Source organism: Anolis sagrei, chromosome 2, assembly GCF_037176765.1.
Source record: "Anolis sagrei isolate rAnoSag1 chromosome 2, rAnoSag1.mat, whole genome shotgun sequence".
Taxonomy (NCBI): Eukaryota; Metazoa; Chordata; class Lepidosauria; order Squamata; family Dactyloidae; genus Anolis; species Anolis sagrei.
Window position 1 is genome coordinate 243,251,105 of NC_090022.1, and position 22,235 is coordinate 243,273,339.

At 37.9% G+C, this 22,235-nt stretch overlaps 1 protein-coding gene across 9 annotated transcripts in view; it reads left to right on the forward strand.

Moving 5' to 3' along the window:
* The window catches only part of SEMA6A (semaphorin 6A), a 180,698-nt gene that overhangs the window by 123,199 nt on the left and 35,264 nt on the right, over positions 1-22,235 (forward strand). For 6 of the 9 annotated variants that reach the window (XM_067464481.1, XM_067464480.1, XM_067464484.1 and 3 more), the window contains 9 exons: positions 780-997; positions 8,412-8,543; positions 11,814-11,969; positions 12,645-12,692; positions 14,235-14,411; positions 15,999-16,139; positions 16,637-16,717; positions 17,420-17,478; positions 22,197-22,217. In XM_067464481.1, coding sequence (XP_067320582.1) covers positions 780-997; positions 8,412-8,543; positions 11,814-11,969; positions 12,645-12,692; positions 14,235-14,411; positions 15,999-16,139; positions 16,637-16,717; positions 17,420-17,478; positions 22,197-22,217 — 1,033 coding nt within the window. The remainder of the gene's footprint in view (positions 1-779; positions 998-8,411; positions 8,544-11,813; positions 11,970-12,644; positions 12,693-14,234; positions 14,412-15,998; positions 16,140-16,636; positions 16,718-17,419; positions 17,479-22,196; positions 22,218-22,235) is intronic. The other 3 variants (XM_060761939.2, XM_067464485.1, XM_067464487.1) reach the window with 1 other exon arrangement.

The window sequence follows — 22,235 nt, forward strand, 5'->3', positions numbered from 1 at the left end:
GTTTGGTTGGAATGCAGTATAAAAACTGCCTTGATTTTTTTTTTTAAAAAAAAATCTGGCTTGGGATGGTGTCAAATTCAAAAAAGAGAAGGGGGAAAACATCTCCTTCTCCTCCATTAAGCTGGAAAGCATATGGGAAGTTGATTCAATTGAGAGCTACAAATAATCATTATAAAACAGGTTTTAAAATGAGGAAACAGCTGTATTTGGGTTTGCTTCATGAGAGTAACAAAAGTAACTCGGAAGACATTCTAGAGATGTCCTGCCATAAGGAATAATAAAACCCCATTGAAAATATTTTTAAAAAATATTTCCACAATCAATGTATTAAAATGCTTACAAGGTTAAAAAGGAGAATGGCATAAATAAAACTCTGGTGATGCCTGCATCGTTTTAAAAAATGCTGAGGGTACAAAACTCAGTGGCTGGCAGTGTAGGCCGCATGGATTGCAAATGTAGAATGTGCTTTTGTTCGTAGAAATAAAAAGCTGAGTAGTCTGCATAGAAATGAGTTTTATGAGGCTAAGAACCGATCTCTTGACGGATTTATGTCTGTGTATGAAATGTCACAAGCTTATCTTTCCATAACACACAGTTCCAAACCTGAATTTTCTTCTGTTGGTTATTTGTCACAGATTATAGAAACATGAGATCAAATTAAACACCCAGCATTATCGTGTCTGTCTTTTTCAAGGGGAAAAAAGAAAGCTTGACTGCATTAAATACATATTCCAGTTTATTTATTCCTCCCCACCCCATCCCACCTTTCCTTATTGTAGGTCATTTTCCCCAGAGTAGCTCGAGTTTGCAAGAATGACATGGGTGGATCCCAACGAGTGCTAGAAAAACAATGGACTTCCTTCCTGAAGGCACGACTCAACTGCTCAGTTCCTGGTGACTCCCATTTCTACTTTAACATACTCCAGGCAGTTACTGATGTTATTCATATCAATGGCCGGAATATTGTTTTAGCTACTTTTTCCACCCCTTATAACAGGTAACTATTTTTATATTAGGTGGGGCTTGGGTTTTCTTTTCTTTCTTTTTCTTTTTTTCTTTTCTTTTTTGCTGTATGATAATTTGGTACTAAACAGAATGACTGGCTCTTGACCCAGTGCTAAAGTGCATGTAAGACTCATCCATGTAATGCATGCTCTTGGTCCCGCCTCTGTTGCAAGTAAGGCTGGCAGGGTCGAGAGACAGGGCCTTCTCAATGGTGGCTTCTCAGCTCTAGAACTCCCTTCCCAACAAAATTAGATCAGTGCCTGCCCTCCTGGCCTTTGGTTGCTGGATCAAGCCTTTGGCTAATAAATAATACATTACAAATAATAATTAAGGAACATGTGCTATGACAGTTCAGAATGACTATGGTATACAATTTCTGGATCATGGGATTTTAATGTTTATACTAGGATAATTTTATGCTTGTCTGAATGTTTAAATTTTATGTATGTCTGCTGTTTAATAATTTTAATTGATTTTAAGTTCATGGATATATGTAGTAATTAGTTATTATGATTTATTTGTGTACTGTATGTTGGCATTGAATTTTTGCCATTAGTGCATTGTAAATCCCCTTGGGTCCCTCCAGGGGTGAGAAAGGTGGTATATAAATACAGAAAATTAATAATAAATAAATCTATACTGACCATTTAATGCAGCTCAAAGCTGACTTAAAACTACAATGGCCACAAAACACACACACCGCCTCTCGCCCGTAGCGCAACGCACGTTCGCGGGGAACCCGGCGCTAAATCATTCGGCTACATTCATGCAACATGGGCTAAAAGGTATATTCAAGAAAGTCACAAGAAAATCCAAGTTAATATCGTGAATGCACTGCAGCAAATCCCAAAGTATCCCAGATTGCAGGTCCACAGAATCAGGTCCACAGAATGCAGAGCGCATTGTAGAGACTTGCTTGGTTGAAGCATTTTGTAGAATTTGAAACATGGTGCAAGGCGCTGCCAAAAAAAAAGAAAAGAAGAAGACCCAAGGGCATGGCTGCCTATCAGGGGGCTAACTGACCTACCTGGGAGGGTAACTGATTACCTCCATTCCTAACTATCACTTTTATTTTTTTCCTACCTCTTACACATTTGGAAAACTGGTGCACATGTCATCACAGTTTATTATTTATTTATTTATTTATTTGCTGCATTTGTTGACCGCCGTTCTCAGCCCTAGGGCGACTCACGGCGGTGTACAACATATAAAAAGACAAATTTACAATAAAGCAATAACACAACGAAATATCATCATAACTATCAATAATACACCAACAATATAATTACACTAAATAATCCGCTCCGTCTCATCGTAGAATCATAACCAATCTCGTAATCCATATTCCGTTCCAGTCGTCATTGCCAATTATTGTAGCACTTAGTTAAATGCCTTCTCGAATAACCATGTCTTTAGGCTCTTACGGAATGACATAAGGGAGGGCGCCTGTCTGATGTCTACAGGGAGGGTGTTCCACAGCTGGGGGGCCACCACCGAGAAGGCCCTCTCTCTCGTCCCCGCCAGACGTGCCTGTGAAGCAGGCGGGATCGAGAGAAGGGCCTCCCCAGACGATCTCAAGGCCCTCGTGGGCTCATAGGCCTAGATGCGGTCAGAAAGGTATTTTGGGCCGGAACCGTTTAGGGCTTTGTAGTTTGAGGTCAGGCTCTGTGTTCATTGTATAGCTTCCTGTCCTAAAACGGGTTCCACACCTGTCAATCTGATTCATCAAAACTAGCTCCTCCCAAGCAGTGTAGATGTGCCATAGGTCACATGCATGGTGAAACCATACTTGGTAAAACATTTTTAGTGACCATACCCATGACATTTTATGTGCAATTTTCTTTCTCTCTCACACACACTATTCAGGGATATGGACAGATTTCAGCATGTAAGACTCCTATTCTCCTCCCCAAAGGGAACATTTGGATTTTTGTGCAAGCAGGAAAGGAAACCTATTTTCAGTTGTAGCATGGTTTTAAATGATATAAGTCAATCCTACTCCCATGCATTTGTCATCTTCTGGTAGCTGTTTTTAGCCATGTGACTAGAGGCCAAGAGTAAATGCCTGCAAATGCAAATCTTTATTTAGTTAAATTATATTTGTACTTCCCTCATACTATAGTAGCATGGCAGAGTACAGGAAGCAGCCAAAAGTCTTGCATTATAAACATTTCCTCCTTGTTTGCATTTTCATCCAGGAGGAAATTGGTGACCTGGTTCAGATACAATGGCAAAATATTTTCATGGCACAGCATTCATGGCCACATGGACTTGACTTCCTTGTCCCCTGCATGTTTGCATACATTAAAGTGATTCAAATAGCCACTGGCAATACTTCCCTAATCATGATAACTTACAATGTATCCACATTGTAGAATTATTGCAGTTTGACATCACCTTGACTGCCATGTCTCTATCGTACAGAATCCTATTGTTGTTGTTTTTCTAGTTCAGTGAGGTACCATCATTCATTGGTAGAGAAGGTTAAATATCTCTCAAAACTACAAACTCGGGATTCTATAGGATGGAGCTATGGCACTTAAAAGAGGCAGATATGCCCTTTGTTGAAGCCACACAGGACTAGCAATGTTGGAATTGAGTGTGACTCTCACAATCCTTTTTGCTGCTTCCCAAAAGAGAAAATCAGACTTGTGAATGTTTGCTTTATGTTGTGAGAGCCATATCTGTCCTCAGAGACATGCATCTTTCACCAAGGGAAATGTTCAAGTTTACTATTCAGAATAATGAGGCTGAGGTTAATTTGTGTGCTTGCTCTTACCATTCTTTTGGAATTATTGAAAGATGATAAACAGAATTTGTTGTGGACTGTTCTCCTCAAGCCCCATTGATATAAATGTGGAATATGGAATGGATCAGGGTATTTTCTGAGGAAGGCTATACATATCAGGATAATCTTTTCCTAGCAGATTGTACTCCATGTAATTCATATAGGGAAAATTGAGTATGTGCTCAATGCAAATAATTCTCCCTCTATATAGACTAGAGTTCCCTTTCTGTGAATGGATCCATTTTCCTCTTTCTTTGCACATGTCAAGTAATGAATAGTAGTAATAGTTCTGACACCCATTGCTTTAGATCAACTGGTAAAAGGCTTTTATGGCATTAGCTCTGTTAAGAACTGGTAAACACTGGTACATTGCTGCATACTTCCAAGTAATTTATGGAAACATGTTGAGATCTCCTGTTTCTAAGGTCGCTGGGAAACTTTAGCAAATATGCTAATTAATGTCAAATTGCTCTTGTGGCAGCTAGGTCCTGTTTCTTTGCAGTGATTTCTGTGACAGGGAAGAGGGAATGATTCAGTTCATGTACTCATGCTACCTAAAGTCAAAGGGTAACCTCAGCAAGGTCAAAAGCAAACTTCTCATTACTTTGGCATGGGAAGAAAGTGCAGGCATAATAGCTACTATTGACAACCAAACTATAGCATCTGCTTTGGAAATTCCATGCATTGAAATTACAGCCAACCACAGGAATCAGACATATTTTATTTTGCGAAAAGTCCTATTGTTGAAAATAATATGTATTTAACTGGCTGGGAGATGTAATTCATAAGAAATCTCCATAAAGTAAACTCACAGATTTAACCTTCATAAGCAATATTATTCTTCCACAGAAATCCATCAACCATGTGTTAGCTGTATTGTTTTAACTGAACTGTTTCAGAGAATTTTTAAACACATTTTAATTTATTTTTTACTCTGGTTTGAATTGTTTTAATAGTGTGGATAGTTCGATACTATTTAAATATTTACTTTTTATTTTTTTCAATAGTATTATTTTAATTTGTAAACTACTTTCAGTCCTAATTTGTGGTGGTGATGGAATCACAACAATAACAACAGCGTTTGCCTTTCACCATCTTGCTTCTTCAAAATGTCTTATTCAATTGGAATTGCCATAACTGCAACCATGGATAACTTACAGTCCAAGATAGTTACAGTCCTGCCCTCTTTTCCAGATGGTTCCACTGGAACCATCCATTCTCTAAATTCAGTGGGGGAGGCAAATAGCTCCTCCCACCAACTCTCTTGGTGTGGAGAGTCCCATATATCTCCTCCTTTCAAGTTGCAAAACAGGCTACTTTAGTGGATCCCACCAAGATGAGATAGCAGGACTGCAGAAGATCTAATACTTATCAAAAGATAGTGTTTACCTTTTATAAGCATCGAAACTCAGGAGATGTAAAGCCTACATATTTTGGTGACTTAGATTTCCGAAATGGCTGACATTTCATATCAAACATAATCAATATTGTAATATCTGGTTCCTTTATTGATCCCCATTCCACCACAACCTGTGAAAATACAGTTGGCAACCAGGGACAGAATATTTTTAGTAAATGTGAATCTGAATCTTTGGATATTTTTTTCTCTGTGAAATTCTTCAGGGAAAGACTTTCATTTTCACCTGTTTTACACTGTTTTATGTATTGCTTTTAAACTATTTTTTCATTGCTTCCAATTGGGTCTCTATTCATAAGTTTGCATATTACAAGAATAAAAACACACGAAAAAGGATGTAGAGAGAAGCTTGATTGGCCCCACCAATCTATTACATCTGCATCCCCTGACTTTGCATCCCTCCATGTATTGGGAAATTAATTTCTGCAGCAGGAAGCCTGCTTTGCTTCAAAAATGAAAACCCAAGAAAATTTCCTAGAGAGCCAAGATCACGAGAAAAACCTAACTATTGCATATGTACCCTTCCAACACAAGGAGGGCTGAAGGAATCAGCAAGAGAGGATGTGGAAAGATGAGCATCTGAATAGGATTTCTGGTTTGATGCTGGTGTGGTTTGCTGTCCTTGCTGTATGCTACCCATGCATCATTGATCAAGTAAAGAAACAAAACATCACAGTAATTCCAGATATAATGTAACAAGCATTATCTTCAGTTCCCTAAGTGAAAACAGCATCCTCTATGGTCTGCATTCAGTTTGGGGCATCAGTGCAATTAAATGTCCCTTGCACAAGCACTTTTTTGAGGTGCTGCAGCAGCAGTTGTATTATTTCCTCTGTAGTGCTCAAAATTCCTCCCCTTGATCTATTACTGCTTTGTGTGACCTATGGTGCATCCACACTATAGGAATAATACTGTTTAATACTACTTTAACTGACAATGCTCAGTGTCATGAAATTATGGGAACTGCAGGTCTCTAGCCTTTCCTGTCAAAGAGTGCTAGTGCTTCACCAAACAATTCCCACGGGTCTGTAGAATTAAGCCATAGCAATTAAAGTGGCCTCAAACTGCATTACCCTACAGTGTAGGTACACTGCCAGTCTGCTTCCTATCCCATAGGCAGACATCAATTAATATCAGCACTGATATCTAACAGGTTCCTCCAGGGGTCTCATTGCTTCTGTAATCATTGTGCATCTGATTACAGGCCTACTTATTTTTTATTTGTCGTGTCAGAGGCCTACTTATTATGAGCATGGAATGGCTATGCATGACAATTTCAAGAGAATTACTGTAAATTTGGGAGCAGTGTAGCGTAATTCTGCATGTAAATATTTATGTTGTACTGAGGCACATTAGGCTGGAGCCAGTGAGTAGCAACCAGGGCAGATCCCTTCTGTTTTTGCCTATGTAAGTGTGAGGTCCCAGATACATATATCAGAATCAGTAAAATGTGAAATAACCATATTTCAGGTGGATGGATGACACCACTTCTTTTCCCTGACCTTTTAAGAGTTGTAATATGTGTGAAAAGCACCATACATAACACAAGAGGAAAGGCACAGCCATCAGAATCACTCTTCTATTGATCTACTGATCTTGCATTTGTACAAACCAACATGTTCTAGTTCTCTCTAATGTTAATAAATTGTGTAAGATTTTTCAGAACTGAAGCACCAGATAATGAAACAGAATTGTAATACACTATTACATACTACAGTTGTGTTGTTATGTGCTTTTGAGTAATTTCTGGCCTATGGTGACCACAAAGACAGACTATGAAAGAGTTGTGTGGCAAAATGTGTTTATCTTTGCCCTCCTTCTCTGAGGCTGAGAATAGTGTGGCTTGACCAAGGCCATCCAGTGGTTTTCCTTAGCTGAGTAGGGATTTGAACCTTGGTCTAAAGAGTAGTAGTCCAATGCTCTATCCACTACCATATGTTGGCTCTCTAATATATACTGTAGAAGGAATGTGTTCCCAATACAAGTCCAGTGTTGCTTGAAAATGCTATGATAAAGTTGCCTTATAGCGCAACACAATAAAACCAAAACCTTGATTAATTGCCTACAAAAAAAATACTGAAAAACAAGATAACACCTTTATGAGTAGAGTTTCACTAATTTTCATACTACCTATTGTCATTTTGGGGAAATTAAACTGTCTATTTAACATTCTGTTTTAACTTTGTTCTCTAATAATGTCCTGTTAGTATTATCTCCACATCCAACAATCAAATTCCAATGCCTGAATATATGACAGTGTCTCTCCACCTTAAATCAGGATTATAACTCTCAGCCAGATGGTGCTTACTATCTGATCAGAACGATGTAGTTTAAGACAGACAGAACCGTACTACAGTAGGCCATGTGTAAACAACAAAGGCAGAGTCATGAATAATTCATGCCCCAAAGCCATTGACTAAAAGAAACATCTAAGCTCTTCTAAAAGTGTTTGTGTAAGACTGTAATTATATTTAGTGATTGCCACTATTAGGTTACAGGCAAATAATCAAAAAGTCCAAATTTAAATTTTTCTGGGAGTAAAGCTAAGCTGCATTTGCTTCTGCAAACTCTTTACAGTTGACTGAGTTAAGCAAATTCCTGCTCATAGGAACTCAGCCAGAAACATACAGGAAAATCGAATGACGCGCAGAACTTCAACTGGCAGATAGTAGCATTTTACTGAACTTTCAGGTTGAGTGATGTGCATCAGTATGCAAAATGTATCTGCTTCATCCTATGAATGATTTCTAGCATGCAACCAGAGATATAGCAGGACCCACCAAAGCTCCTGTTGAGAATTTGTTAAATTTGCAATGTAATTTTCCATCCAGCACATGGGCTGTGGGTTTCTTTCTTTTGTTTCATCCTGTTTAGTCTTAAATACTCTATTAAGTTATTGGTACCATGGAAGTATATCTCTCAGAATCTTTGAAGCCTTCAGAATTACTGTAATATGGCTTCAGTTTTATCCTTTTGAAGGAAAGCAGTACTGACAGGAACTGACTGCCCACTGGAGCATCTCAGATGTCTGCATGAGGGCAGCCTTTTGCTGTCAATATCCAGAGGTTGGGAAGTTCACAATCGAACGCCCTGTGACAGGAAAGCTTCTATGCAGCATGTTTCCCAGACCAAAACAATGAAAATGAAAAAAAATGCATAACTTCCGAATGAGTAACTATTTCTGGAAATGTCACATTGCAGTATCCCCGGCTCGGCTGTTTGCGCTTATGATATTCTTGACATTGCTAATGTATTTACTGGAAGATTCAAGGAACAGAAGTCCCCAGATTCAATATGGACTCCAGTTCCTGACGAACGAGTGCCTAAGCCCAGGTAACTGTCCTTACAAAATTTTCTGCAGAAGGGGACTTGGAATTCAAGACTTTTCATATTAATGGAAGATTTAATATACACTATAGACAGTTAAGATAAACAGGGAAATGTAGAAGGGATGGAAGCCCAAATGAAAGTAAATGGGTTCATGCCACATACAAACCCAACTAAGTAATACTCTATTCAGACAGAAGTGAAAAATTATGCTTGGTGGAGTAGAAAATAGTCTAAACTTCTCTTCCTTAGAAAACAGGAGGGAATTAAACCATTTCCTCAGAAGCAGATGTGATTAAGAATATAGCTTGATTTTGAGCCAAGAAAAAAAGAGATAATGACACAGGCCTCAGTGGGCCTTGATACTCAATCTCTGTCACCCCCATTTAGTAGACAAGAGAGCAGCAATAGGTCAATGCCTTTGCAAATAGAAGGCAAATCTTGTACCTCATCTGGAGAAAACAGCTCTCTCCTAGTTCCTGGCTCCCCCTTATGCAGAAAGGCAGATTCCCTTTGCCGCTCTTGACCTTTGTCCATGAGCACAGCCAATGTTTGTTCAGGGTCCAATGTTTATATTCTGTTTTCTTGCTCCTTGGCATGCCTGTTCAGTGAACAGAAAAAAGGCCAGAACACCCAACTTCTTGCCACTTTTGCAACAACAGGGTGCCTTTTTTGCCCCATCTACTACTCTCCTGAGCAACATGGCAAGGAAACGTTACTGCCCCTCTTCCTCAAATAGCAATTTTTTATGACTAAATATGGATTAATGAGACAGAGAAGTAGGTTAAACTTAGTTTGACCTAAAATCTATTTAAGCTGGGTTAAGCCTGAAAGGGGGCAAGAGCAGGGAGCAACCTGGTACAGGATAAGCTGAAGCCATGTGTCACCCTTGACAGCCTATAGAGCCTTCCCTTGGGCAGAACACCTGAGCCCTGTGGGAAGTTCAGCAACTCAGTTGCTCCCTGACCAGCCATCTACTGACAGGCAGACCTGAGGCACCCTTCCCCACAAGTTACAGGATTTAATGTGAGAGCAAAACACTCAAAGATGGACTTCATCCCAGGGCTCACAGAGCCCTGCCCTCGAGAAGCAGTTCCAGATCCTCCTTTACGGACAACTTACCAGCCTATTTAAAGACATCACCATCATCAAAATTCCTCCATATACAGTATGAAGTAGGCAAAAACTCAAATAAAGCAGGGAGGAGTCCTACCTTACCATGAAACACCCAGCATGCTCACATCATACTGGAGAGTGTGGATGAGCTGGTTCTACTGCCGAGAATGGAAGACAAATATTCTTCACTACAAATCTGGGTTAGAAATGTCAGAATTTTTGGCTGTGCATTCATTCTGTTCTTAGAAGAATGATGACAAGGACATGTAGTGCCCTGCATCCCACCCTCCAATTGAGAACCACTGCTTTCAGTGAATATGTCCCTGTTGGAATAATAGAATCATAGTACCTTTTTGTTACTTCTTAAAGACATTGAGTGTGTGAAAAGACTACAAAGAAGCATTCATACAATGTATACTTCAAAACAGCAACATGCACACACATACACACACACACAATCCCAACACCTATTCTTTTCGAATATCTGTTTTTCTTCATACATGTACATAAATGAGATATACTGGAGATGTGGCCCAAGTTCATTTATATGTCATTGACACCTTGTACACATAGCCCAAAAACAATTTTATACACAGTATTTTAAAAATAATTTTGTGCACAAAACAAAATTTGTGCACATTGTACCATCACAAAGCAAAAGAGTCACTATCGCAGCTGCCAGTGTGGACAATTTTGGGTTTTGGAGTATTTCAGATTTTGAAATGGCAAATAAGGGATGCTCAACCTATATGTAGACCCCCTGAAAAGTCTTTTGCAGGAATGAATTGATTAAGCTTTGCAAATTGTTGAGAGCTATATTCTACTAGCTGAGCTGCAGATTTGCACACTGTTTCCTCTTGCCTGGAAATGAGCCACCCAAAAAAAAAAAAAAACCAACAGAATTTGTACCCTCATTTCCCACTTGGCAATGGCCCATGAAAACTGGAGATTTGAGGCTGGGCCCTGAGAATTGGCAAGCCTAATGGCAAGGCAAGAAAATGTCCATGACCTCCCAGGAGAATGTTTGTTCAACTCCTACCTCCCTTTTTTTTGCTTTCTGGGGTATTTCTATTTCATTTCCTTTTTGGCCATCCTGTTCAAATAGTAATTCCAATATCTTTATGCCTGTGTGCATTTTCTGCTGCAACTTATGGGTTTAAAGAAAATAAAAATAAACTTATGGGTTTTTCTTCAAATAATGCTACATTATAACAAAGAACCACACAGGTTTGTAATTTGGCTCATGACTGTAAATGAATTAAACGTTACTGGCAGTCACTCAGTCTACCCATCTCCTTCAAGCTCTGTGTAAACTTCAGTTTCTCTTGCAGTTTGAACTCTGGAGAAGCAAAGCTTCTGTACACAAGAAGGAATTGTAAATAAAAAGGACTCACAGGGTAGGGTTTCATCAGCCAAAGACAGTAGATTTTCCTGCTGCCAGTATCTGGCTGTTTTGGCCCAGCTTCCATGAAAGTACTGGGGAGATTCCAGGAAAAAATTGAGCGTATTTGTATTCCAGTTACCCAAGACAGATAACACTGTGTCTTATTAAAGTGTTCTCCAGACTCATGTTTAAAAGCCTTGGGTTTTCATCCTTGTCAAAAATTGTTCTTGGGAGTCATAGCAGAGAGGAGGTTGTTTACTTTGATGTTCGCTTGATACACCCTCCAACTGTGGTTTAAAACGGCTTTAATTTCACACTTCCAGAATAAAATGTAACATTTCCCTGTCAAATTAAATATAAAGTGACCTTAATTCTAAGAACAAGAGCCTGGCAGAAGTAAATCTGGAGCATGATTAAGGAGTAAGCACAACCTTGCCAAACTCTGTATGTGTTTATTGGGCTCTATGTAGATGGATGAACTGTGAACTTGCATTTTACAAACTTCATAAGCTGTTTAGGAAATTTATGTGCACTAATGGTCATAAATCAGGTATTCCCATGATAATGCATAACCAAGTGCTGAAGGCTAAACTTGTATACTGGAATCACTAGGCCCAAAGGAAATTTAAGACTGCCTCAGTTGGGGACATTGTTCACTTTTTTTCTCAAAAGCCTCTGGCATAGTCTCAGCTAATAATAACGGATTATTAAAAAACAGTTTTTGTAGAATCATTGCACAAAGTGGTAAATTCCCTCCCATCCTGTTTTTAATTTAGGCCTGGAACCTGTGCTGGTTCTACATTACTTGAAAAGTATACATCCTCCAATGAATTTCCAGATGACACACTAAATTTCATCAAAACACATTCTCTCATGGATGAAGCCGTACCATCAATTGTCAACAAGCCATGGTTTCTACGGACAATGGTCAGGTAAATAATCTTTCCTTCAGATTACTTTCTTGTAGTCGTTTATCCTGGAGTGGAAACTGATGAAAGAACTAGGAACAAAGAGAGAAAATTGTTAGTTTGTACAATAGAGGAACCTATCAAAATGATTATATGAGTGGTACAATTTAAAATACTCTTGTAAAAATAATTTAAGGTCTGGAGTGATGAAGGATATAACAGACTCTTCTGATGATATCAAATTATTAAGAATGCTGAAATCCCAAACAGATTTAGAAGTGTTTCTATCTCTCTAAATTATTTCACCATGTTTGAAAACAGAATACAGAAATAGTTGAATACATGTATACTTAGAAATAAGTCCTTCTGTGTTCGATGGAGTTTGCACCCAGTTACTGTAACTGTATTTATTATTTGCATTCTAATTCCTGTTTTGTAGGATAGAGAGTTAGAAATTGCCCCAGTACTATCAGGGGAACTTTAGTGATAAGGTTTTACTTTTTCCAGTCAATTTATCCTCAGCCCACAAAAGTAAAAGCAACTTGGGGCTATAGGGTCTGGAAGAACATATTCCACTATATTTACCAGCCAGACAAAAATCATCATCTAGTGCTCTTTTTAAAGTATCTCGGCCAAATGAAGGAAGGCAGATGGTTATATGAGAAAGGACTTCTTCCATGGTGTTACTCTTATTTCCAGAATCAAGAGGCCCACCTGGCATGTTCATCATGCACTTTTCAGTCACAGGTAAAAATGTTTTTCTATTCCCAGGTGTGTTAGGAACTGGATTCACTGCATGTAGACATTTCCACTGTTTTATCTGTTTCTGACTTTATTCTTGGTTTTATATTTGCTGCTGGTGATTTTATCTAGATTTTTCATTTGAGTTTATTTTAGCATTATTTTATAAGTTGTATTTCAGCAATAAAGGTTATTCAGTTGGTTAAAAACATAATAAATACTCAGCAATTCTAGAATTTCCCCTTTGTGTTCTCATCTTAACTACTTCAGTAGGAAACTCTATGTAAATATAACAAGCTGCTGAAGGGAATGTCGATCGGATATTAAATCTGTCTGCCAGGATGTTTTCAGGATGCACTGATTTCTGTCAGGATATGTTAAGAACAACTCCAGTGTTTACACAAGTGTATAAAGAAAACAGTTCACATCCCAGTAGCCCTAGGTCAGCATAAAAAGAAAAAATAATGAGAATATATTTTCCCTCTCAAGGATACATCAGTTAGCTTTCAGAATCTGTAATTGCTAGTATCTGTAAAGTGCATCAAATTATCTGTGAGCTTTGTATTTCAAGCAGATTTATTCATTACATCCGAATCACACTTATGTAAGGACTTTATATATCTGAGTGAAAATTATGTGGCCCACTAGAAGTAGTTAAAATTCAAATCCTAGTTTTCAAAACCAGAATAGTCAATGGTGAGGAACGTTGGGAGTTGCATTTTAACAACATCTAAAGGGTCGTATAGCTCCCCTTCCTGGTTTATATGCTGTAAGTATAGAGTTTGGAAACACAGCTTAAAATGTTGTGTTGTTCATTTATCACTGATTTTCCTGAAGAGGATGTTGACTATTTCTCTTTCCTGAAAATCTCAAGCAAAAGGTTAACATAACATATTAATGAATTTGAGGGTCACTTTAAAAATAGATTTTTATTCCTGAAGTCACCCCCCCCCCCCCCCCGCCAAAAAAAATCCCTGTGGTTATGCCAAAAACAAAAGCCTTGTTTGTTTCTTTCTTCCATCAATCCAAATGGAAACTCAGTGGCAAACACAGAACTGCTCTGCAGGTAATGCTGATTAAAAATATGCTGATACTCATACATACATTACAAAAATGTACACATAGATCAGTGCACAGCCCATATGTAGAAAAGTATAATATAAAATTCAGTTCTTAGAAGCCATGGAAAAAAATTCAGCAAATTGGAAAGGGAACAGTAAAAGGTTCTGGCTTCCTGTGGCTTGCTTCTCTTTACAGGTATGTTTCCAGATGACTATGCTGATATAGCTTACAAATCACTCTTTTTTGTTCCATTTTGGTCCAGTTTAGGATTGAGTCTATATTGTGTGAAATTGTTTAAGTTAGGAATCGTGTTCATCCATAAGTAGGTAAAATCTTCTTATAGTTACTAAATACTTACCTGTATAGAATGGAAAATATGCCAAATAGCAGGTTGTTATTGTTATTACTCGTGCATTTATTTCCTCATTTATATTTAATTTTTCTCAATGTGGAATTCATACTCAATCTGTAATGTTGTCGTTCCAGATACCGCCTGACCAAAATTGCTGTAGACAATGCTGCTGGGCCAAATCGGAATCACACTGTGGTTTTCCTTGGATCAGAAAAAGGAATAATTTTGAAGTTCTTGGTCAGGACAGGAACTAGTGGTTTTCTAAATGACAGCCTTTTCCTGGAGGAGATGAGCATTTACAATTCGGAAAAGTGCGTATCATTGGTTCTTTCTCTTTTGAGTTTTTTAAAATCAAATTCTAAATTCTCACGTATTGTGCTACCGCTACAAGGAAAATACCCCAAGGAAGTGTTTTATTATTATTAAATTCTAAATGTCTGTTTCTGTATTATTGTTAAGGGTTTGGTTTTTTTTTCGAAAATATGAAAAATAACTGAGAAACACATTCCAAGAAATATACCCTTACTGCAGCCACAGCCACCATCACACATCACACACCAAACATAATTGGAAGAAGATGACACTTGTTCAAAGAGCCTTTTACTCATTCCCAAATAAATTCTTTGTGGTTTTGGTTGCTGAACATCTTCCATTGTAAATGAATATCACTTTAAGCCTCAATAACCACAACCTAAAATGGATAAAATCTGTACTAGTAGGAAAAGAAATGTGATTTCTGATAGCATAAATCATGGAATCTACTCAGCTTTCTGTGGTAGCAATGATATTACTTATAATTATGATATGCCTCTGAATGAGAGCTAAGGTGTAAGTGTTTGTAGTCAGGCTATAAACTGGGTCCACACCTCTTCTTCTTTCTTCATGCCAGTTATCAAGCTTTTCCTCCTACTACCCTGGAAAAACCACCTTTCTTTGATTTCAGAAATAAAGTGGAGTGGGCCCTGTTAGTATTTGGGTGGAGAATACCAGGGATATTCATATCGGACTAGAAAATAATCTCATCTGCAACATTGAAGAGCTTCTGCAATCAGAATTCATAGCACTAAGCTAGATGGGTAAATGTCTGACTCAGTTTAAGGTGGCTGCCTATGTTTTATTACCAATGAAAGCTAGAGACATTATTTAACTCATCTCTTAACAGCAATCGTATTGCTCTAGATCACTGGTTCTCAACCTGTGGGTCCCCAGGTGTTTTGGCCTACAACTCCCAGAAATCCCAACCAGTTTACCAGCTGTTAGGATTTCTGGGAGTTGAAGGCCAAAACATCTGGGGACCCACAGGTTGAGAACCAATATTCTAGATTGGGCATCCTCAAACTGCAGCCCTCCAGCTGTTTGGGCCAACTCCCAGAATTCCTGACAATTGAACAAGCTTGTTAAGGCTTCTGGGAGTTGGAGGCACAAACAGCTGGAGGGCCGCAATTTGAGAATGCCTGCTCTAGATGGTGGGTAGGCTTGGGCATTTTAATTCTTCCATATTCCAACTTATAAATGCCATTTTGGGTGCCGTTCAACAATCCAGGAGTTTTTGACACGTTGTGTATGCCACTGTGAAGTAAAGGAGTTAGGCAAATATATTTCTGCTTCTTCCATTTTTCCTTTTTACAAACTTTTATAGTAAGTATCTCTATTTGGAAAGCAATTTCATGGCACTGCCCAGAGGCAAAATCCATGTTTCTAAGGCACCTTGCAGCAACCAATATAGTAGCTTACATACTGTAAAATTAGTATATTATCTGTAGAAATAGCTGAATTCTGCATGGTTTTTTCTGAGCTGAATGTTTCTAACTGATTTTATTCAGATCTTGAAACATGTGTGCCATAATTGACATTGAGCAACAATGATGGAACATGCTTTTCTCTCTTCTCTTAATTAGGTGTAGCTATGATGGAGTAGAAGACAAACGAATTGTGGGCATGCAACTGGACAAGCAAAGCAGTGCCCTTTATGTAGCATTTTCAAACTGTTTAATAAGGGTTCCCCTGGGAAGGTGTGAGCGCCACAGCAAGTGCAAAAAGTAGGTATTTCTTGACATTTGTTTTTCTCAAGGTTAATTGCATTCTCAACACTAAGGCAGACATTCAGTGACGACACAAGCGTAACTCCAGTGTACACAATGCATATCTTTTTTATTGTTGTGCAGGCTATTATTCTCTTCCAACCTTGTATGACAGTCAAAGCACACTGTCCTATGATTCTCCTTTGGAGGCTCCGAGTAAATTTCAGTGAATTGTGTCATTTGCTTGCATATGGCTGTGGAGACATAGCCAGACACTTCTCCGATCTCTCTGCTCACCAGCACTCACTAAATGTCTGTGGTGAGCTATAGCAGCTAAAGAGAGAGTATGAGCAGACAGATTGAGAGGAGAAATGTAGTGTAATTCCTTCTGCAGAAATTTTATGAATCACTCTTCAATTCAGAATCTTAGCTTAAGTATTGACACATTAATATTGACACTCAAGTACTGAATGCAAACAGTTCTAGAATAATCTCTGTATCTCTTTTCTATTAAGGGCCTGCATAGCTTCTAGGGATCCATATTGTGGATGGATAAAGGACAGTGGGGCATGTATGCAGCTGTTACCTGGAACAAAGTAAGTCCTAATTACATCTGACTATACATTTTAATATCAGTATTGTCAAATGTGCTTTGGACTGTTTTGCACACATGAACTATCAGGAAGAGAGCTGATTTACGCAGAACAGTTAACAAGGAATATAATAAAATAATAAAAGGTCCAAGTTCTATCTCCTCCCAGGACTAACAGCCAAACATCTTTAGAAACCAAGGTAGCAGGTTTTTTTTTTCTCAGGTTCAGCTTGTTGTCTACCCAAATGCCTAGATCCCTTTCACATGTAAGCCTCTGGAAGATGGAAAGTCTCCTCACACAGACATTTCTGCTGGCTGAGTAATGGACAGCAGGTGACTTTTTTCCAGCTCCCTGAAGTGACCCTGTGTTCCATGGATACCCTCTGGAACACTATGGGAAAGGATGCCACTGCAGAGGAAATCTATGGAAAGTATCCCCACTTTTTCCCAGTAGAAAAGTTCCCAGAAGAACTACAGAAGAAGACACTTTGTATGTGAGACACTCTAGTAAACGTACCCCCCCCCCCAAAAAAAATGTCTCACACACAAATAAGCAACAGGGAAGGGCATAGTAAGAAAGACTTGAAATTTGCAAATATTAAATTAACTGGTTTTGCCTTGTATCTCTTCTAGCCACTATGAGCTGTACATGAAGGGGCTTGTAAGTGCATTAATTCACATCACAATGTTTCTTTCTGTTGTTTAGACTAGCATTTGAGCAGGACATAGAGCATGGAAATACCGAAGGACTGGGCGACTGCCAAAGTAAGTGAAAGTATTTTACTGCTTTGTTTTACCTTACATTAGAGAACCTCTGTACGTGCATGAATGCTGCCAGCCCAAAATCAGCAAAAATAGAGGACTATAGTGGAAACAGTTCATAGAAAGAAAGGAGCACCAAAAAAGGAAAAAGAAGAAAAAGCAAGAGGGGCATTCAAAGAAATGTGTTCTACAAAAATGGCACTTGTTTCAGTGGCAATCATGTTGAAAATAAAATCCAATTCTGAAAGAAATTTAATTATAGATTTCATCTGGGTAGTGTGTCAAAACTGAGTTAATAGAGGTGAGTAGTTCTGAATTGGGAATTAGGACTGTGATGAAATGAGGTGAGTAGGAGACACGTTTCACAAACATTTTACATGAAATACTTGTACCACTTTCAGTGATTTTTTTCCTATAGGGATTTATAACGTTTTCTTAGAGGAACCATCAATCACTGTCATGCAAGTGATTATATACTAAAAAATGAGCTCTTTAAAACCCTCATCTTTTGGTTCTTCAACATGTTTTAAAATTGCATTTTTTTCCTTGTAGCAACAGGGTCCTGAATTCAGAGACCAAGCAGGGATGCTCTGGCACCAGTTGACTGTTGTTTTCATAGATTAATTCCAAATGTTCTTGAAGTAAATTTGTTCTGGAACATTAGGGAAAGATATCTGCTACTTTGGGTTTTTTTTCTTTTTGAAGGCCACCAAAAATAAAATATGGCAGCCCCTGTGGTTTTCTGACAGGTGCCATACTCAATTCTAGAGAATGTAGACATTTAGGGGGCATGTACAGAATGGCATTTAGAAACTCAAGCAACTTGGCAACAGAGAAATGCCAAAACAAACAAGTTTTCAATGTTTTTCAATGCTAACCCAATTTTAAAATAAAAGTGGTTTGAGTGCTGAGAGGGAGGGCCACCAATGATATCTTACAACTTGCCATTTATACAATGAAAAAAAGTTTCTGAAATTGTGGTGTACTGGAGTGTCAAACTGGCACAAAAGCTATACATTAGAAGGATATTTTGGGAGACATTTTGACAATTCTTAAAAGTTTCCTTATCACTATCTTGAGGAATCAAACAATGTGTATTAAAAGTCAGATTGCAGCAACAAAGTTTTAATGAAAATGTGCATTTGTTTAATATTGTGTTAAATAAATAAATTACTTCTTCAGAAAAGTAGATTTAGATTTTGATCTATATACTTATTCAGAGGAATGCACATGTTGTAATGTAGGCAAGCCAATATAAGTGCCTCCAGTACGCTAGATGAGAGGAAAACCTAATAGGGACAACAAGGAGCATTTTAACCTTTTATTGCCTAGGTAAAACATTGTGTAAGTGGTGAACCTGTGGTATTTTTATTCATGAGAAACAATCCAGATTTCGAGAGTTGGGAAAGTATTTGTGGGATGTCATAATGTATATGAGGTGCCTGACTTAACTTCTCTATCCCTGTCTCTGAGAACATCTTAACATTTAATATAATGTTTATATGCTTGTATTTAAAATATCAAGAAAGGTTGAGACATGTATCTTGGTTAGTTTTCACTATCTATGTCACAAGTCAAATGTTCTTGAGAAGACCGAAAACGACTTTTTAAAATACAAAATTAATAAACCCTATGTTATTAAACAGAAAGAATCTGTACTATTCATATGTATAAATTAATCATGTAAATACTATCAGATTAACCATGTTTATAGATTAAAAGAGAAATTGAGAGAGGGTATTTAATTCTTTCATTGCTTTTCTTTTTCCGGCTCCAAATTTCCCTTTAAAGGGGGCAAAACCTTTGCTTTCTCCTTATTCTAATATACCTGTAGCCTTCAGAGTCTCTGGCCCCTCAAGAAACCATGAAAAGATCAGCAGCATTCTCATTGAGCAAGAAGCAAATCAAGATAATGTAAAGCTATCAGAATAGAATCTACCCCTAGAGATAAAAAACACACACATGGCCAATTATTTAATGTTCAGAACTCATGAACTACATTGAAGAAGTAACCTTCTCTAACTCTTAAAACCAGCTTCTATGTGCTAATCTCAGGAGAAACATTTAGAAGCTCATATGCCAGAAGTCTTTTAAATTACTGCCTCTGTGCCATGGCTTTACTCAAAGCGGCCATATCTTAATTCCTTTAGCAGCAGTTAAGGATAATTCAAGGTGCATCTTCTGCTCACCTTAAATATCCTTTGCCTCGTAACTTTAATTGCCTTTAATTGGTTAAAGGAGAAGAAGAAAGAAATGGAGAAGAAAATGTGATTTAACAGAGAGGGGAAAAAGAATATGGTGATGCATTTCAAATACATCCAGCTCAGTCCTAGAAACTGTAATGTTCTAACATCACCGTAAAGTAGATAAGCCCCTTTACAAGTAGGTCTACTGAGTCTCATGGAAGTAATTTAGAAGAGCTTTCAATTTCCAGCCTTTTATGTCACTGTCTACTTTTCCAGTATGAAAAAATCAACATACTTTAAGTGTGCATAAAACATGCTTTTATTAGTCTAATGAAGTCCAATGAAGAAGGTTTCACATGATAATGTGCAGTATATGGATTGTAGAACAGCCATCCATCCACATTTGCTAGGGTTAGGGACACAGAGCCCCTGTGAAAGTGGAAAACCTGCAAATAAAAGAACCACTTTTTGCCCAAGAGAACACCTCTCTTGGAATCTGAACTTCCATTGTAAGTAAAACCATGGAATCACGCTGGAGGACCTACAGATGCACATAAAAAATTTTCTGTGGTAATCTCTAGTTCTTCTGATGCAGCTCTATGGTCAGCCTAAAGAGGACCAGAAGATGGTTACAGAGAACATATTAATTAATTCTATGAATAATCAAATCCAAAGAATTGAAACCCACAAATATGGAAGTTCAACTGTACATACAGCATGGATTAAAACTCTGTTCACCAAACTGACTACCAAAAAGCCATCTTGTTTGCATGCATTTCTTCCCATTGATAACAGTGCATAAAATTAAAGCTTACAAGCAAACATATACAGACATACAGTAAACACTGTTTTGGGGTACCCTATAAGAAACATCAGCACTCATATACAGTAGAGTCTCACTTATCCAACTTCGCTCATCCAACATTCTGTATTATCCAACACAGTCTGCCTCCTGCCTGGATCCACAGCTGTTTCAATACATTGCGATGTTTGGGTGCTAAATTTGTAAATACAGTAATTACTACATAATGTGTATTGAACTGCTTTTTCTGTCTATTTGTTGTAAAACTTGATGTTTTGATGCTTAATATGTAAAATCATAACATAATTTGACATTTCATAGGTGTTTCCTTACTTCCTCCTTATTATCCAACGTTTTCACTTATACAACATTCTGCCGCCCCGTTTATGTTGGATAAGCGAGACTCTACTGTATCTTAATTCTTAATTACACCTGAAATTTGCTTTCCATGAGTGACTTTATCTCTCTTTTCCATCTTTGTCAAATAAGAAATAAACCAGAACTGACACACTCGTTTGTGAATCATTGGGAAAAGACTTTTATTCTCACTAAACAAGTTTCTATGCATTGGTATGAATATATCTTATAGCTGAATTTGTAATTGTGCCATCACTGTTTGTGGGTTTGAGGCAGGCCTGATAATTCCCTGACATTCACTGTTTTTCTCTTTAGAATTAAACACCATAACATCTTTCATTGCATTACTCACTCTCATTGGCACCTAAGTTTCAATGGAGCATACTGTTCTCCAGACTTACGTTTTGATATAAATTCCACCAAAACTGAATGAGAGCACATGCATGAGCATTAACAATTTAAATATATATGAAGCCTCATTAATCTTCCCCTGAAGCACTACAGGATCTCATTTTGTTATGCTGAGTCAAAGGAGTTAACTTGTGGCGGTTGTTAACATTAGTAGACATTATATACCAACATTTTCCAGGTACAAATGAAGTTAGAAAAATCCCACTGCCCCAATCAGAGGACTCACATCTCACAACACCAGTCCTGAAGCACTACAGGATCTCATTTTGTTATGCTGAGTCAAAGGAGTTAACTTGTGGCGGTTGTTAACTCCTTTGCCCCAATCAGAGGAGTTAGGTTGTGGAGTTAGTTATGAGTCTTACATACAAGGAGCAACCTTTTGTATAAAGAGACATGGTACAACACACCAGTTTACACCTTATACAAACCTGACTTTACTGCTGACCATTCCTTTTGATTTTTTTCTTGATTGGGTTATTCATATGTTTTGTTTATTGCATTGTTGCATTTTCTCTAAAGCTAAGCTTTGATCATGCAAAGAGAAACGTATTGTGGTTGTAAACCATTGTTAATTACTAAAAACGCTAATTATAAACAGGCTCAATTCAAATGCCTATTTTAGTGATTGGCCACTCTAGACGATTGGAGAACCATCTTGAGTGGCATGAAGCACAGCATGGGAAGGGAGAATAGCCAGGTGGCATGCATCAAGTCCTTTTGAATCAAGACTAATATATTTCTCTTTGCAAAGAAAAAACCATGCTTTAATTTACGGTAAAATGCAACAATAAATGTAAAACTTTATGAGATCATCAGCACAAATAGGTTTATCTTTAGCTAGACATTGCCACAATATGAAAGAACAGTAAAAACTATGTATATCAGATTTTGTGGTTAGAGAAATTTAGAGTGATATTAGAAATAATTCTTTCCCCTCCCCCTCCCTCCCCTTTCTCTTTTTTCAGATTCGTTCGTAGCACTGAATGGTAAGGAACTTCCCTAGT